Raw genomic sequence first — 18,772 nt, forward strand, 5'->3', positions numbered from 1 at the left:
TATTAATAACACATCCTGAGCAAACTGAAGGGTTGTCCCCTCTTTCCCCTCATATTCCCAGCCATCTATTAAGTACTGGACCATACAGTCACGCATGAGGAGATTCCTAATAAATGAAGAACGAGCAACAGTTAGCTAAGAGTGCTGGTACATGAACAGTCTGCAGTCCACCATTCAATTACTGGGGACAGCAGAGCTTTCAGCGCTGGCTGGCAGAGAGGAAAATTCCGCTTTCCATTACAGCCCACTGGTCACATTACAGCACGCCTGCGCTCCCCTGCTACTGTGCAAACCTCTGACAGCCAGTGCTTTATTTACATTTGTATACCTACATAACAAGTAATAACTGAACTTCAATTCGCATCCTGTGAATATTTGCAGTAATGAAGTCGGGTACATAAAAAGTTAGTAGACTTTATAACATTTAACTGTCCTGTATTGCAGACTGGAGGTATCAACCTCTTACTCTGGATATTTTATTACCAGAATATGCTTTGCTTGGTAATCTTCCATGGCTGAGGTGCTCAGTGCTTTGGCAGGAACTTGGATCAGTTCCAAATGATACAGCATCGTTGCTGAATCAAGCAGCACGTGCCACTAACCAGCCCAACCATTCCAGAGGCAGCCTTGCAGACAGGTATTCACACCCTGCACAGCCTTACCCCCACTCAAAATATCTTTCACAAGCTGAAGGATGCTCAGGGATGCCCCATGCACTCACTGGTCATAGTATTACTTAAAGTAAATCATTCTTTTACATGAAAACTATACTTTCAAAGACAACGCTGATGCTTTATGCAATTAAGAATGACATGGAAAACAGGATCTGTGAACAGCAGCAGTAGTGTGTGGGGATAGCAATAGGATAGAGCATGTTTGTTCAGAGAAGAGCATTACAAAATATATGACAACCAAGCCATTCAAGAAAGGATGGCAGACTTTCTTTGGAGAAAAAAAATAAAATAAATCAGGTAACAGGGAAACTGGAAACACAAGACTGTATAAATATTTCTTCCCAATTTGCTCCAAACTACACTGCTTCTGCACTGCAGAATCGTAGACCTGTAATGGGTCATTCTCCATAACTCAATCTTATCCACACCCCTCACTTTTGTTAAACACAGTACAAGCAATCAAAACCTTGAATGCCATTTTTGAGATTGATGGCAGGCTTGGAGTCTCTGAAATTCAAGGGCTATTTCACATAAAAAAAACCCAGGAACTTACTGACCACAACTGGTTTGAAAATTCTTGAAACTCAGCTGACATAGTGAACTGTAAATGCAAAAGTCTTACTCAGAGGAGCCACGGAGTTACTCCATGGCATAAAGATGTTATCCTAACTGAGGAATCAACTGCAACAAGAGATCCCTCTCTACAATTTGCAAGCAATAGCATCCACGTGAGGACAGTCCCAAGCTTCCCTCTGCATCACGCCAGCAGTGCAACGAGCCCCTTCTTACCAGTCTTTCAATATTTGAGAAACACCACTGAAATTCTCGCTCAGAAGAATAAGATGCTGAAAGCTTCCAGCTCACTTAGGTTAGAGGCTTCCAAGGACAGGAACTTAGCACTCACTAAAATACTAGATGTGGATAACTGAAAGCTGACATTAAAGAAAGTTGGTTTAGCCCTGTGATTCCTATGCAAGCACCAGCAAATGCCTATCAATAGGGTTCAGCTTCTTCCAGGCATGCTGTCCTGTTCTCTTCCCTGTTCCTGGAGGCATCTTGTCTTCCTGTTAACCTTGAAGTTTTAGCATGTCTAGCTGGATCACTATCCCCATCAGCACTGCAATCTGCACTTTTTCTGGAAACCCACTTTTTGCCACAGTGATTTTGCTTTGAGATCTTCCACATGTCAATCCACCATCCTTGCTTTTCTCGGAAAACTGAATGAGAGGTTCCTAAAAGGTTCAGAGTAAATTACTTGCACTTTACCGCTCATTACGGGAAGTCTCGCAAGATCTATTGTTCTAAACACAAGAGCAATTAGAAGTTCTTTTAAACAAGATAATACTCATAGAAGCTTGTCCAAGTGCCATCAGCATATTATTGTGATGTGCTGTATTTGAACTTGTGTATATTATCTTACCTCAAGTTTCCATGCAGTCATTTTGAGGGTAAAGGAAATGCCATTCAAAGCAAAAGCATTCCAGCAGTAAAAACACAAGCCCTTTACACAGCACAAGCAGCATTTACCACATTTCACATCAAACATGGTTTACAAATTCCAGTTGGAAATCGTGCCCCTACATCTGCCATCTGAGGTCAGCAGAAAGCTTAAACAGAATTAAATTGTATTCCATTACATGGTTGAATTATTCAATGTTTTCCCAATCAATTTCCCTCATTTCCAGTGGGCTAAAACAGGCACAACCAGCCTGTGCTACTCTGCTGTACAGAATGACTTTGAAACAGTTTTCTCAAATGTCATCTTACTAACTTTATCCAAGTCCCAGCTATTAAGATAAGAATGTGCCTGCTCTCAGGAAATATCTGCAAAGCAATAAAATAAGATCCTAACTACAAGTTAGGGTTCAATTCTTACTTCTGAGCAGCTGGTAAGATCTGAGTCTTGTTCTCTCTGCCACTGTTACCTTGCCCTCGGAAAGGCTAAAACAGAATTAGATCATTGCAAATGAATTTAACCCTAGAAAACAGGAGAAGTCATGAAATTCAAGAGGTACAATAGCTCAGAAGCGTCTACATTTGTACTCTTCTTTGGCAGTTTGTACTTTATATTGGCTCACTACAGTGGTGACCGGAAAGGACTGCATCACCAGAAACAGGGAGGAATTGGAAATGTTTGGACGTGGCTTGCAATATCAGTAACCACCACTGCTGGGAATCCAACTGCTGTCAGATATTCTAAAGGAGCCCAAAAATTGCAGACTTCCAGCAGCCTGCTAGCAAATAATAGTCTTCAGGATGTCTGGATGCAAGTTGTGCATTTTTTTAATCATTTTTCTGAAGCCACATAGAAAAGATTCATCCTGGACCTGTTTCAGTGATATAAACCAAAGACTTCTTAAAAAAAAAAAATCTCAAGACTCTCATATCACAGCAAAACAATCCAGAATGGAAATCACAATTCTGATGATGCAGGCTCTGCAGAAAATATGGCCAATTTTGTCTTTTTCAGTTGAAACATCACATGTTGCAAACCACATACTCTACCAAACACTCTGCAGTGGCAATGAAGTTGCAGGCTAGTGCTTGAAAAACCATGGTATTAGGCAACAATTCCTGCTATTAAGGTATCCAAGTTGTCAAACTTGAAAACTATTCTGTCCACTCAGGAAATGCAAAAGCTGAAAGGATAATCTCCTCTTACTATTCTGCATTGCAGAAACAAAGACCCAGTCTAAACAACTCACTAACACAAGAATGCTGTGGCAGGATCACATCACAACAGGTACCACCGCTGCTCTGTACGTCAGGAAGACAGATTTCCACAGTATATATCTTAGATTGTTTCATCCAATTCTAGAAGTCACACATTACAAATCATCTGTCCTTGGCCATCTCATATTGTAGCATTACCTTAATCCCAAAAAGCCTAAGTACCTGCTACTGTAGGTAGCTACCACAAGGGAAAGAAGATTGTGCACTGAGGAGGAGCCAGGACCAAAGCCTACTGAAATCAGAACAGCTCCTACAAAGTTTGGTGGGTTTGGATCAGGCCCTAAAGCAGCAGTTCCCAATTCCAGTGGGGGCAGAACTGAATAAACCAATCTTGACTTCAAACCACTCAGGTTTTTTTAAACTTGTGTAGCTGAGATATTATCCCTCCTCAAGTAAAAATAGAAGCATTTCAGAAGACAGCAACTAAGTGGTTTTTTCACTAGTCACCTTCCTTCTTGTTCAGTTGCTCAGCATCAGAAAATATCTGCAGTTGTACTTAGTGTTTTTCTGCAAACCTCACAGCTTTTAGAGCACTGAAGATGAAATAAAGCCTGGCAAGAAAAAGAGGAAGGCACTGGTAAATAGCAGTTTTGTGCTGAGAACGCAGTGGGGTGGTAGGATACCAGAGAAAAGGAAGATTAGAGGAGAACAAGAATCAAAAAGTTCTTTCCTTTAAAGGCTATATGGTTATACAGTGGTATTGGATCTATAAATACACACTTGCTCTCCCAATTTCTCATTTGTGAAGGTAAACCGCTAGAGTCACATCTATTTCTAATCAATTCACACACAGAACAGCAGCTTTATTTTTATATGCATCACAAGCTTAGCCTTTTTGCAGTAGTATGAAGGAACATAAAAGACGTATGGAATCCCTTGTAAAGTAAACGTAAAGATCACATCTGAAACAAAGCCCCAGCAACATGTTAATAAAGATATGCTAATACGGCACAAAGTAAATTAAGGATGACAGGGCCCAGGCTGGGTGAAGCCACCGCCCTTGGAGAAGTTCACAAGTGTTTCGACAACCAAATAGTGCAACACCTCTTCAGGAAACACAGATATTGCAAGCAACACAAAGGATAAGTTACTTCACATCATGCTGCTGCAGGGGAGGCACCAAAACTCTCCACCAACCACAGAAAAACACTTTTCCCCCTTTTTCAAAAGGGAGAAGATGCTCTTGGTGGTCCATGATACACCACCAGCTGCTCGAGGCAGCCCTGCAATCAGCACCCCTCTCCCCAAATTAGATTCTTGCCTTGCCCCTTGTTAAAGCAATTTAATCTCCCAAAGTTAGAGTTTCCTAAGGGAAAGTGAGGGAATGACATTGCCTGCATCATAGCTCTATGTTTATGTAGAACGCTATTTTAGTACAATGAATTAAGAGCAGTCAGGAACACAGCGAACCGGTGACAAGCTGGCATGGATTTGTGGAAAGTTACACAAATTCAGTTACACAAGTTTTGCCTGGCCTTAACTATCCCCATTTTATAAATAGATAAAGCGAGAGGGGTTAGGCAATTTGCCCAGTATCAATTAGCAAGTCCTGAACGACTTCGTGAAATCTCAATCTACTTCAACCGTTTGGCGACACGGCCTGCCCGGACATGGCAGGCGCACTGCGCGCCTCTTGGAGTATGCATTAATAATCCTGACTGGTTTTAAAACCTGAAGATATTGTGTTACTGTCCCTGCAACAGAGAAATCCCACACGTGGAGGGACGGGCACCTTTCAGCCTTCAGCAGACCCTTGCTTCTTCACATTCAATCATGGAAGGGTGGGTGACAGCATTATTTAATACCCCAGAGGATAAAATCAGGGGAAGAAAAATTAAAAAAAAAATTACCCTGCACCCAGTCTTGGTAGGACGCTAATATCGTGCCGTGGTTGGAGTATGGTTTGTACCAAGCAAGTCTCATCCATCCTGGGAGAGTTTCCCTCAACAGCTCCTCAACCTTTCCCATCCCTTCCCAGTCTATCAAGACTCTCACTTCATTTCACAATAAACATGTAGGGCCTGCACAGTTAAATAAACTGAAGAATATTAAGCCTTGCTTACTGTGAGAAGAAGTCTTCTGGTTTATGCAGTAATATTGGTGCCAACGCAGTTTATGTTGACAAAATGTGTTTTAGACTGCATGCAGCTTTTAGACTCCAGGGAGCTAATAAATGCCAGGGCAAAGAGGTTTTATGCTCTGATTAAAAAAAGAAAATACAATAATTGCCATGGAGAGTCTGGAACACAAAAGAACACTGCTATCTCAATTTACATTGCAACCACCGTCAGCACAGCCCAGAACAATGGTATCTGGGAGAGAGTCCTGCTCTCTCCAGAAGACAGATTAATTCAATGTGCAGGAAAACACTTCAAACTGAGAAAATGATACCCTCTGAACTGTAACAGGCTCCAAAAACTTGGTACCAAGCCACAAGCTGAAGCCAGTGCCATTGGGGATTAAAAAAAAAAAAAAAAATGTTAAGATTGATGCAAACAGCCTCAGTTTAGGTCTTACAGGTCAGCCAGATCTATTAAAGGCAATTTTATGCCTTGGTTCAGTGGATGCACATTTTGAAAGCAAAAGGAGCTACATAGTTAAAAATAGACAGAGCCGTGAGTAAAAATACCAAGTTCTAGGTCTTGGGGAGGAGTTTGAAGCTGGGAGTTTGGGCAGGCCATTAGAGGAATTTTTAGAATTCCTACTTGGAGCAAATGCCCCTGAGCTCACAGATTTCTCCTCTGTCACATTACCTGCGCCCACCTCAGCTCGCGGTGCTCCTACCAGCAGCTTTCACATCTGACACACAGCCACCAATTCCGAGTTACAAACAGAACCTGAGAAATGTCGGACACACCTCCCTCAAGTTGCATTTTCTGTTCAGCTTTAACAGAACTGCACAGCCCCGATCAACAAAAGTCTTTTAGTTTTCACTGGTTATAACAGTATAATCCTGCAGCAGAATTTTGGAATTCTATAACAATGAAAGTTTCCCAAGCGATTAAATTCACTGACATGTTGTGTAGGTACAGCCCAGCACTGGGGTTTCCTCCACCAGTGTCAAGTATTTTTTTTTAATAAACTTGAAAGCAGCTTTGTTTTTCTCCCCAAAGGATTTCCAGTTTGAGATTTACATTCCTTACATTTATACTTAGGATTTACATTTCTCCTAATAAAAGAAACACGCATTGGGTCAAGCTGCAGGAAACACAGAGGAACACGAGTTTGCAATGGCCAAATACTGAAAAAGACCTTCTTAACTGTTTACCAGCAGTTTTGCCAGAGGGATGGCAAAAGGGAAAGGAGTTGTTATAAAAGCATAGAAGTCATTCTTTCCTGCTATGGCATTTGCATTTTTTATGCACACCAAACCAGCTCCTTCAAGGGAGGTGCCCCATTCATTCTAACCCTCAGGCTTCATTCCACAGCTGATTTCTTTTTTTTTCCCCCCTCATGGTTAACTTTCCAGCGAAACTTAAACACATTTGTTTCATGGGAACGCAGTGATGTCATCCAGCTGATAACTGAAGCACTCAAGGATCAACAGAATTATTCATAATATGCATTAATATTATTGTCAAAGGCAAGTGCTTTGATCTCACTGAAACAAAACTCACTACATTGGGATTGGTTTGCTTCCAGCATTTTTCCTCCTCAAAAAATTCAAGAGAAATTTTGCTATTTCATCCTGGGTCAGGAAGAAAGGAAGCTTAAGTGTCAGACATTCTCACAGAAACAAAATCTCACATTATGACCAGGTCAGGCTCTTCTCTAGTATTCAGTCATTCATTTATTTTTGTTTCTTTCAAGTCACCAGCTGCCTTTGCAGAAACGAAAGTGCTTCCTGCCAGTGCGGTGAACTAGCTGACCTTGGTTGAATTTAGTCGCTCTGCTGTGGCTCATGAAAGGTTACAGCGTTTGTGAAGAGGGAACTTTGCACATCTCGCAATGCTGCTTTCGCAGGATATGCAGAGAGATGGATTTCATCATTTAAACATTGCACATATAGGCTACTAGTAGACAGCTCAGGCCAGGGAAACATCTACAAGTCACAGACAAAATAAACCCTCTGAAATTCATAGAATCACAGAATGGTTTGGGTTGGAATGGACCTTAAAGACCATCCAGTTCCAACCCCCTGCCATGGGCAGGGACACCCTCCGCTAGATGACGTTGCCCAAAGCCCCATCCAACATGGCCTTGAACACTTCCAGGGATGGGGCATCCACAACCTCTCTGGGCAACATACAAGCTAAGCAAGGTATTTTCATGGAATTATTTAGTCAGCCTTAGAAATATCTGTCAACTAAAAATTATTCAGCAGACAAAAATACATGAACAGGTACCTATTACCAGTGAGCCTTAAAAAAAAAAAAAGCCAAGCCTTGGCACCCTTGTGGGAGAGAAACACAAGCAGCTTTTTGCTAGGCTGGCAGAGACCCATGGAATAACAGTGCATTGCTCTAATGCAATAGCTATTTACTGCCTCTCCCAGAACATAATCTAAAGCTCCGTACAATTACAAATCCAAAATGTTACATCTTGGCTCCACTACGGGGAAAAAAAATGTAGAATTTCACTATATAAAGTTTGCTCCTTTGAGCATTTTAAAAGCCACACCCTACCTTCCATCAGCTGCCACGTGGGATGAATTATTTACACCTCATTGGAAATATAACAGCAGGCATTAGAAGCACTGGGACACTTAAAAGGGAAAACAAAGCAGCTTCAGGTTTTAAACATAAGTCCTGTATTTTAGCTGTAAAAGGCCTTATTGCCTTCTGCAGAGAGAGAACCACCTATTAAAAACTGTGCATTGCAATGTGTTCTGCCTCCTGGTGGAAAATCTACACCTTTCGTTCCAAGATGCAAATTCAGGCATAAATATACCAGAGGAGTCCGGATCTCTCAGCACGACACAATCCAACACTCACTTCTGCCTGACACGAGTGTCGTTGCATCACAGCGGCACAGCCCTGTCCTTAACCCCCCCAGCACACTGGCTTGACCCACTGCTGTGCCTCTGCCAGCAGCACAGGGCACTAAAAAAAGAAGAGACCTTATCATAAACAGATATGGCTCTTTCCAACTAAATATGAACTGGAAAAAGTTAAAACATGTACAAGGATACTTGCTAAAATGGCAGGACCTGATGCAAGCTCTGCCCTCCAGCTAGAGGTGTCCCAAGGACTGGAAAGGCACCACAAGACTCATGGGAGAACAGAGTCCTGAGGGACAGGACAGTGGAGAGGAATCTGCATGTTGATTACAGAATCTTCTGTACTCGGGGTACGAAAACAGCACACTGGGAAGGAGTAGAAAAACAAGTCTCACAGGTTCTAAATGTCCTATCCAAAAATCTTGTCTTACTTAATATTACTACTACAACTAATAATAATAGTAATTCTTGATTTCTGGAAGAAGAGCTCCGACAGACTTCATATATATATGAAATATGAGACCAGAACAGTCCTACTGGCAAAAAAAACAAACAAAAAAAAAATACCCAAACCACCCATTTCTACAGACACACAATTGACACACCAAAGACTTTTTCCAACGTACCTGCATTGATGCAGCTTGTGACAGCAGTAACTACAACAGACATTTCCTCCAGGCACATCTGTATTAGCTAAAGTAACTGTCTTAACAGTCTTCCCCACCCTGTCCCTCAGCTTGCACGACTGCTCCCAAGACTTTTAGTTCACCCCAGTTTGGGGTGGGTTAGGGTAGCCAGTCAGACCCTCTGCCACTTGGTTCCACCGAAGCGGACTAGGGAGCATCCACATGAGCAGTTTGACTGGCAGATCTTTGGGTAAGGCAAAGTTGCAAGTGACTTTTACCATCACACATACCAATTTCCTTCTGATTAATCTATCCATTGTTCACCACAGTCCTTTTGAAAATCACCCTACACATTGATGAATCAGTGAGGTCTGTGCAGTCCACTTCCATGTCTATGAACTTGCCGTTTTAAAAATCCAACTAGTTTATGCCAAGAATTTTATCTGTTGATTCTGAGGACTTAAGAATCAAAGGATTTATTCAAGCTGATTGCCATTATTCCAAACAATGATATTTTAAGATAAGAAGATGTAACAAACTCTGGGTTGGTTTGGTTTTTTTGGATTTTTTTTGGTTGGTTTGTGGTTTGTTTATCATCGGGTTTTTTGGTGTGTTGTCTTTGTTTTGTTTGTTTTAAGAACTGTGGGGCTTCTTGAAGCTAACAGTTTTATACAGGTTTCTTCACCATCATTAAACCATCTCTTTGGATACACAGTTACACCTAAAGTTTATTGAAAGCTACCAGGACAGTTACCTGCAATTTGCACTGAGCCATCTTCTCCAAGAAGAATATTTCCTGCTTTCACATCCCTGCAGAAAGATAAAGCAACAATAAGTGGAAGTCATTAAATCTTTCCTTCAACCAACAAAAATATATTAAAAGGTTATTACTTATACTTTGTTTCTTACATTAGCACCTCCTGCTTCCAATCATGCAGAAACAGTAGAGACTTAACACCAATTGACAGGACAAGGGGTAATGGCTTTAAGCTGAAGGAGGGTCGATTTAGATTAGATGTTAGAAAGAAATTCTTTACTATTAGAGTGGTGAGGCACTGGAACAGGTTGCCCAGAGAAGCTGTGGCTGCCCCATCCCTGGAAGTGTTTAAGACCAGGTTGGATGGGGCTTTGGGCAACCTGGTCTAGTGGAGGGTGTCCCTGCCCATGGCAGGGGGGTTGGGACTAGATGATCTTTAAGGTCCCTTCCAACCCAAACCATTCTATGATTCTATGAACTGTAACTTTGGTAGACAGACACTAAGTGGTATTTGTATGATTTATAGCTAGTAGCTTTTTAAGCACTATGCACAGGAAAAAAAAAGTTGGAAAACTTATCAGAAGGTACCCTCAAAAATACAAGGAAAGCTGTTTGTCCCAAGTTCTTAAGTCAGCTAAAAATGTGAAAACAGAACCTAGCACTGGTCTGATGCTCATGTACCCTTTTAGTGGGAGAAGGTTTCAAGAAACGGTGAGCTGATCTAGTCTCACTACTGCCAAATGCATCCTACTCTTCCCCAGCCCCAAGTCTCACTGCTCTCCAACCCTGGAGAAGTTCACGCACTTCCTCAGGAAGTCAGTTCAGCCCCATATGCTGCTGAAAATCCAGACAGAAGAGCGTTGTTTGCTCGCGACTTAATGAATTGAACCACGTTACCAAGGATCAGGCGAGCAGAGCTGGTACAACAGAGGCAGTGAGAATGTGAAAGTGAGGCCACTCAACTGTCCTGGGAAGTCTCAATGTTAGTGAAAAAGTCTTTTTTTTTTTTTTTCTCTGACCAAAGTCAACAAACACACAAGAACATCCAGTATGTGTTATGAAAGTTACTGCATTATCTCCTTTCTACCCCCAACAAAGCTCTGGTGTGTTACATTAATAGCAGCACTTCATCCTCAAGGGGAATGCTACTTCCACTCCAAATATGCTTTGAAGTTTTACAACTTCTTTTCCAACCTGCTGCTCCCCACGCAAAGCCAAGAGAAGCACCTTTATAGTTGACATCTGTGTTCATCAGCATGGCTGCTAAACTTGCACTGGCTAGGAAACCATGCAGACCCTGAGTACAGGCAGGTACTGTCTCAAGAAAGGCTTCAAGCAAAGCAACTGCCTGGGGAATGGATGGCAGCAAATAGATAGCAATTCACAACACCCCTCACCTTAATGGCAACCACCTGCATGAAAGAGAAAAGAAAAAAGGGGGTGGGGGGGGACGGGACCAAAAAACACCGGAACAAGCAGATTCTCCCTCCATTGCCTTCTGCGAATATTCCAAATCCTTTCACACACACACAAAAAGTCAAAAGCTATTTTCTTCTCTTCTCCCTTGTGCATCATGAGAACAGAACTGGCATGATGGCCTGGCCAAAGAGCCCCGGTTGGGCCCTGGAAATCTCCTCCTTCCTGGCTTAGCTCTTCTGAAGAAGAGCCTGGGCTGCTGCCAGTTCCAGGCCAGGATAATTTTAAACACATCCTCTCCAGCATTAGCATTTGTTCGATTCTTCCCAATACCCATTCTAGGCCATTGGCATGGCAAGGCTTTCCCCCAGCATACAGCCGAACAACAGTGAACACAGACTGTCCATAAGATAGTCCCACTAAAGATTACTTTAACAGCAAACTGTGGCTGACAGCAGCCTTTAGCCTTCAAACAAGTATTTGAAGTCCTGCCAAATGTACACATCTCTTGCTAGCAGTGACCATCTTGGAGCCTAACCCCTGTTTGAAGCAGAAGTGTAAGAGCAAGTACAGGAAAATCCTAATTTGCTTTAATGATCCAGAACACTTGGGTAGATCTATCTGGAAACACTGAAGTTGTACGGTGAGATAGCCTTGAAGCTGACTTAATAGCAGAATGGGATTCAAAGCAGTAAGAAGCTGTGACAGTGATGCTGGAATAAGTAGATAAAATGTAAAACATTCGTTGCCAGTCAGGTCCAGTCCTGCTCATTTTCCATTGGCCAAATATGTGAATATGTGTTATGAGGCGAGTCAGCTTTCCTTCCAAGAATCATTATTCTGTTTTCTTCCTGCAATTAACAGCTGCAGCCATTGCAGACAAGAAAGCATCAGCACTGCAGTGGATGGAGACTCATAAGTAGACGGAGGAACCTGAAGGGATTAAATACAACATTAAGTGTGTAGCTACACTACTCCCCTTTAGCATCCATTGGCCAAATCCAATACAATCGGAGTTGTAGAGAGTTAATCGCCATGAGAGATACAACCCTGACTAACCCCTGCAATCCCACAAAGAAAGAGTTCACAGTCCATAACTGTGCGGGAGTGGAAAAACTTCTGCCAATATTTAGGCAGAAGATGCCTTTGGGATCCAACCCCATGAGCACGCAGAGCCGTAAGATCACAGCGCCCAAGCCTGCTGCTTCCTAGGCAAGGAGTTGGCTCACATGGTGCAAAATGTGCCTGGCACAGGCACGGCCATTGCCAGGAATCCCCCCCTCGCACCAACACTAATTCAGAGGGAACAGAGGGTGTTCAGGAAACTCTCCAATCCTACGGGAAACATTTATCCAGACAGTCAGTTCTCCTGCGACAGTCAGGACGCATGAAGCCCTTTCAAAGCTGCCTGCCAGTTCCAGGTCATGGGGAAAGGAATAGTGTGCCCCGAGGTTGCCTGCTGAAGTTATCGTTCCTCTTACTGAAGACGGACGCAAGTAACAGTCATTTCCCCTTCCATCTGTACTCCAGGGACGCTGGAGCGTTTCCCCAGCAAGCTGGGCTGTGTGGTATTGTATAACCTTTCCAAACTTCCCCTGTCGGCACGACGGCATGTGCAGCTCACCAAGCTGAAGCAGACCATGCTCAGCAATGAAGGAAGTGCCAGGGAAGACGTTAAGCAGAACTAAGGATGAAGTCTCAACCATCGTGCACTTCAGAGTCCAAAACACCTCAGGCAGGTTTCACTGACGTAGCAACAGCAGCCAGAAAGCAGCACGCATTCAATACCACCAGACCACCCTACCATAACAGAGCAAGCTGGACAGGCTTGGACTGCAAAAAGTAGCAAAACAAGCACTCAGATTGAAAAAAGAGCCAAAGGACTCCAGTTCCTTAACCCCCTCCAATGCAGAGACTTGTTTTAACTTCAGCTTGGATTAATTAAAATTTACATATTTTCTCGTTGGAAACAAAAGTCAGTAAATATGGTGCTTCAAGCTGGTTCAAGAAATTAAAACAAGTCATTGCTACAATAAGAAATCCAAGAGGCCAACAACAGCCACTGCCAAATATCCAAGTCAAGCTGCAAAATTAAATCACCACTTGATATGGCATTTCCTCCCGGTGACCAACCCTCTGAAAAGGCCATTACTCACCCCAGCCTGATATACTCCACCCCGGAGCAGCAAAATGGATGGGCAGCAAGCTGTCTGGGGACACTGACTCCTTTTCACAGTTACTGTACCATAAAGCAAGTTCCAGCTTTCCCATTCTTCACCCCAGCGTATTGGCATCACATTGCCCACTGCGACAGCACCGGGTGAAGATCGAGCAGTAATAACACTAGGTGAACACAGATCCCTTTCTTTAGCATATACTGGCGTCACCAGCACTATCTTCAAATTAGGTCCTCCTTTAAAACCATCTTTAAGATTAGTTAATTGCATTTCAAGCAATGGGGCAATGGGGCAGGGGAGAGAGGAACGGTGCTTTCCTGTTTATTCTCGTCAAGAGATGCTTATACACTTGCAAGTTGAACAGCGAGAAGTTTGTTACTCCAGGATATAGTTATTGCCAAGTATGACAATTTGAAGGTACTTCCTATTAATGTGGTAACGACCATATCCTGGGCTGATACACTTGGAGTAAATGGTCTGCCTCTGGCATAATTACTATACTGAAAACAGGAAGCAGCTTTAGGTTGTAGAGTAAACAGTAATTATATCGCATTTTAAATGAAGTTACATAAGGCTGGAGTAAACTCTTTCTTGCCAGTAGCTTAAAAAAATTATACCACAGATCTGGACATTCCCGCTCCACAGTTGTCACCTTCCTCTCTTCCAAAGCCTCCATGAGCCCTTCCGCAAAATAACGATTATGTTTTTATTTACCTTGTACTTCACAATCAGAGTGGGAAGAGGGGTTTGGACTCGCTCCAGTGCAAAGCTGGATTCTCCACAGCAGCCTTGAAAGGTTTCACAGCAGAGCAGAAATCCCTCCTCATCTGCATTCCAAACTGGTTTTGCTTCCCAGTTCAACCAAACCTTAATGTACCAGTTACATCACATTAACGCCTCCAGGTTAGGGCTGGGCCATAGGCATTAGATGCTATATAACCAAAACTGATCCAACAAACTTATAATCAAGCATCCAACTACAGTAGACTTGGGAGCACAGCAAGGCAATGAGATCATGCTCCCCGTTTTCGAGTGCAGTGTTCCCACACATCCCCCAATTCATTTTTCAACGGAGTGAAGGGGAACTACAGGCTTGTTCCCACTGTAAAAAGCCTACACGAGTCCTAAACGATCAGATCTGCCCTTACGCACAGCCCTCAGTCCTTGGCACCACCATATAGTGGTTATAGTTGCAGTGACAACACTAAGGGAAAAAAAGCAAGACTTGCTGGTCTGTAACAGAGAGCAGTGTTATCAATAACCACCTGCAACTCTGCAATCCTGGCATATGCAATAAAACTTCATATTATAGACTTAACTGGTGTTTGCAAGAAAAGCAATGAAGCATGTTAAGTTATTGCTTTTTAAACAAGCCTCTTGATATTGTTTGGAAATCAAAAAGGATTCACTTGGCTTGCATTCAAAAGTCTACATTGGGAGCAATAGCTAGGACAATTTAAGGCCATTGCAACCATGATACAAGTGACCAGAGCAAAGAGTGACATCCCAGGACTTCTGTAGCCTAGCACCAAGAAGGAAATTGCCACATGAAAGGGGAAATGGAGATAAGCCCTGTTTATTATGCCTTTGCTTCCAACCTGCTTGTATGTGCCTTTAGGATGCAATGCTGGCTGTCAGCACAGCCATGAGTCATCTGCCCATTAGATGCAATTTACATCAACTGTAACAATAAATTTTCATGGACTGAACTCTATAGCACATAATTTGGCATGAGGAAGGAGTGGTTAGGTCTGCCAAGTTTTATTTAAAAAAAAGTGTAAGATACAAGAATTAGTATTTTCTGTTACTGGTAATGAATAACTCAAAATATTTTTACTGAATGCAACCAATTGCTGGAGTTGACATTGTTCTGAGTAATTTGCAAAATACTTCCAGGACAGTATCTCTACTTACAGTCAAATATGAAGCAACTTGTGACATTATACACCAAATGAGCACTATTCTCTATTACCGAGCATTACTCTCCCTTCAACAATATGCTGTTACCTATGTCACCTCTTCCCTTTGCCTTATAAGCCAAGAAATAAGAAGCTGGCTATATGCAAGAGCTTTACAGTTCGAGAGCGTTGCAAAATGGAAACTAGGCTTGGAGCATGCAAGGAGTAGTATTTTTATGTCCTCAAATGCCAATACATTCAGTACAACATAGGAGAAGGCATTCAAGACAACTGTATTAGGAATGCCGTAAGTCAGCATTTCCTGCTCAAAAAAGCCCCATGTAGTGGTATTTTCATGCCACATGGTTGAGCCTTAAGTCCCAAACTCTTGGGCAAGGTGCAAATACTGCCTGTTACAGTGCTGTACTTAACTCTGCGGAGCTGGACTCAGGAACATCTCCCAAAGCTTGAAGGTCTTCCAACAGCAGAGAGCTGGCAAAGCAGCTTCCATACTCCTCTCTCCACCTCCCTGCTGAGGCAGGCATAAGCAGGGAAAGAGAGGGCCAAGTCCACAGCTTGCTTCATCCCTGCTCATCCACAGCCCTCTCAGCAGGCCCTTGCGTTCACTGGCAGCCAGGACCAGCAGCAGCAGCCAGGCTACTATAAATTACAGCGGGGGACCAGCCCAGTGATGCGCTTTATTGCTTGGGATCAGGGAAACACAGCAGCTCCTTCTATCCTGTTCTCTAAGCCGCTTTGCCAGCTGCTGGGCCATGGTAAAAGATCAGGGAGCTAAATGCCAGCAGCACAAGGCAACTCATGATTTACTCTAACAAACAGTAGAGGCATTTTTAAAGCCTCAACTTCATAGGGCCTAGGTCAGGAGGAATATTTAAGGGCTTTTTAACTCTCATTGTAACGTCTGGAGAAAGTTAGATGAATAATCCAGTATTATCAGGAATTAAAAAAAAAAGTTTGTTTTGGTACTTTTAGCAGCATGAAGCAAGGCTTTGAAAGGCAGGAGTTACTGACAGACTGTGGCTTTGCAAACAGAGGAGTGTGTAGAAAAAGCCTGCTGGAAAGGACTGTCAGCCTCCAACAAGATGAGCTATACGAGTACATCGGGTACTTGTTTTCTCCATGCCCTACCCTTGACATCCAGGCAGGTCACACTCAGCACAGTGAAGAGACCTCTTGGGAGAGATAACTGCAACCAGTCTCCTGGCGTAGGCAAACAGAAACCCCAGTAAGGGCTACATGAGAAATGAATCGCCCATTGTACTTTATTTTAGCTAAAACATAAAACACCTTTCAGAGGATGTACTTACTAGGTACAATTCCTCCTGATTTTTTACCTTCCAATGCCACAGAAGTGGACTGCTGCGTTAAGTAGAGAGTTTGGGGTCCAAGAAACCATGACTCAAATTTGATTCATTTTAGGTTAAGTTGCTATGTCAGCTCAGACAAGGGAGAGCTCACCAAAAAAAGCTGCAGGAGATCTTCCCGAAATTCACTCTGTCATCTTAGTTATCAGAATAGTTCCAGGGGCTGGTAAGATGCTGAGGCAGGAAAGAAAGAGTTGCAGACCTCGGGCTAACTCGGTGTGAGTACCTGATACTGAAGTGAGACAGCAAGTGGTGTGTCACATCACTTACCACGTTTCTCTCTGTCACACCATCACTGTTACTGCAGCGCCTGCAACTTTGCTTTACCTCAGCAAATTGTGTCTAGCTTATGCTTTTTGTTCCTGTGCCAACTTCATCTTTGATGGTTCTGTGCCCTCATTAATTCCTCCTCTTCCCACATGTTTACAAGCCTTTCCCTGGTTAAAGGGAAGTGTGGTTCAATGACAGATACTGTCTGCCTTGGACTTTACCTCCCATCCATTACCATGCCTCCAGCCCAGCATCAGCGCTCAAGTAAACACAACTGCACATCAGTGGGGGGGAAGTTGCTCCAGCTAAAACCAAAACCTTAAAAAAATTTTTTTTTTCAGACAGATTAGCTCCTTCAGCCAGATAATAAAGTGCTACAAACACTAGATCTAGCCTTATCTCCCAACACTGAGACAATCTAATCATACCAGCCATCACTTCCTCCTCCTACAAAAGAGGCTGTTCCTTCACATATTCACCCCAATGCACATCACTGTTGTAATATCAGCTTATGGCAAGGAGCACTTGCCAGGCAGCTAGGGCTTCTGACAAGCTTCAGCCCTTTGGCAGTCAATGCAAGAGAAGCTACGTCTCTAACCTCATACACACTTTTTAAAGTTTCCCCCATTCAGTCAGAACTTCAATTTTTCTCTTATATCACCCATAAGGAAAGGGCCCTGCCCAGGAGGCTTTAAAATCAAGTTTTCATACCACTGAACAGCAGCTAAAAATGTACCAGGATTTCTTCCACAAATTCATCTATTCAGCCCTTCCATTTCCTGATCCTACTTCCCAAGGACTGCAGTGGGGACAAGGCACAAAGCTCCTTTAACAGCTGCTGTATGAAAAGCAACACACAGAGCAAGCTGTGGAGTCACAAGGTCTGCCTCCCACACCTGAAGGCCCAGATATTTTTGGGAGGCCCTGCCTTAGTCCTTGGTAACAGAGGAAAATAGTTAAGTTATAACATAGCCTTATATCAATGTTTTGTGTCAAATTATTTAACATGCAAGGAGGTGAGCATGCTTCATGTGGCAATACTAGTGATGTACGCCACCATGCTGCAGTATCTCCTGCATGCTAAAACATGCTCCTAGTGTGCGCAGAAATAGGAATTTCCCCAAAATTACCACATGCAGATCACCCCAGTTTGAGTACAAGATGGATCAGGTAGCAGAAGAAACAGAAAAGCTAGTGATTAAGACATCTCTCCTGCCTTGACGGAGAGATGAAAGTTCATTCCAGTAAACACATAATCAACTTGGATCAAATACGGCCCAAAAATTTTGAAATAGGGCAGCTCAAAAAGGTCTTAATTTCCAAAAGGCAATAAGCACCCCTGTTCTGGAGAAGCAGTATGTATATCTATACACACAAAGGGCTGTACGCAGCCAAGAGCCGTCCATATCTACAAAGCTACCCACAGCTTCGGCTCAGCAATGCCTGCAGCATGACACAGAAGGAGAAATTCGAGACCTCCCTAGAGACTTGCCAGCTCAACTTCCCTCTCCAAAATCTAGATGACAGTTTTAAGCATGGCCAGCATAGGAAGAGTAAAGATCATCTCCTTATTTCATCCAGCTATTCCTATAAAATGGAGAAAGCAGTTATAAAATTGCGTATCTGTACAATGGAAACAGTCCTCTTGGCACTCCCAGTCTAACTTGGTAATGCTTTCCAGGCTGCCATGAAATGATAAATTTCTCTGGGGCAGCTCTCTATTTGTTGTCCTAAATGTGTGCAGGTTTTCTCTCTTTCATTTCTGAAAGTATTAAGCTTTACTGTTTAATGTTAGAGTTTTATAAGAATTCTGCAAGACAGGATATAATTTGATTTAGGAAACAGGCAGACATAATTTCCAAAGCAGCCTCGCAGAATTTTCAAGTGTGCTTAATAC

General features: G+C 42.8%; 1 protein-coding gene across 2 annotated transcripts in view; it reads right to left on the minus strand.

The window, feature by feature from the left end:
- Positions 1–18,772, minus strand: part of OXSR1 (oxidative stress responsive kinase 1) — a 95,885-nt gene that overhangs the window by 26,099 nt on the left and 51,014 nt on the right. For both annotated transcript variants that reach the window (XM_054814786.1, XM_054814785.1), the window contains exon 5: positions 9,727–9,782. In XM_054814786.1, the coding sequence (XP_054670761.1) occupies positions 9,727–9,782 (56 nt within the window). The remainder of the gene's footprint in view (positions 1–9,726; positions 9,783–18,772) is intronic.

The sequence above is a fragment of the Grus americana genome, chromosome 2, assembly GCF_028858705.1.
Source record: "Grus americana isolate bGruAme1 chromosome 2, bGruAme1.mat, whole genome shotgun sequence".
Classification (NCBI taxonomy): Eukaryota; Metazoa; Chordata; class Aves; order Gruiformes; family Gruidae; genus Grus; species Grus americana.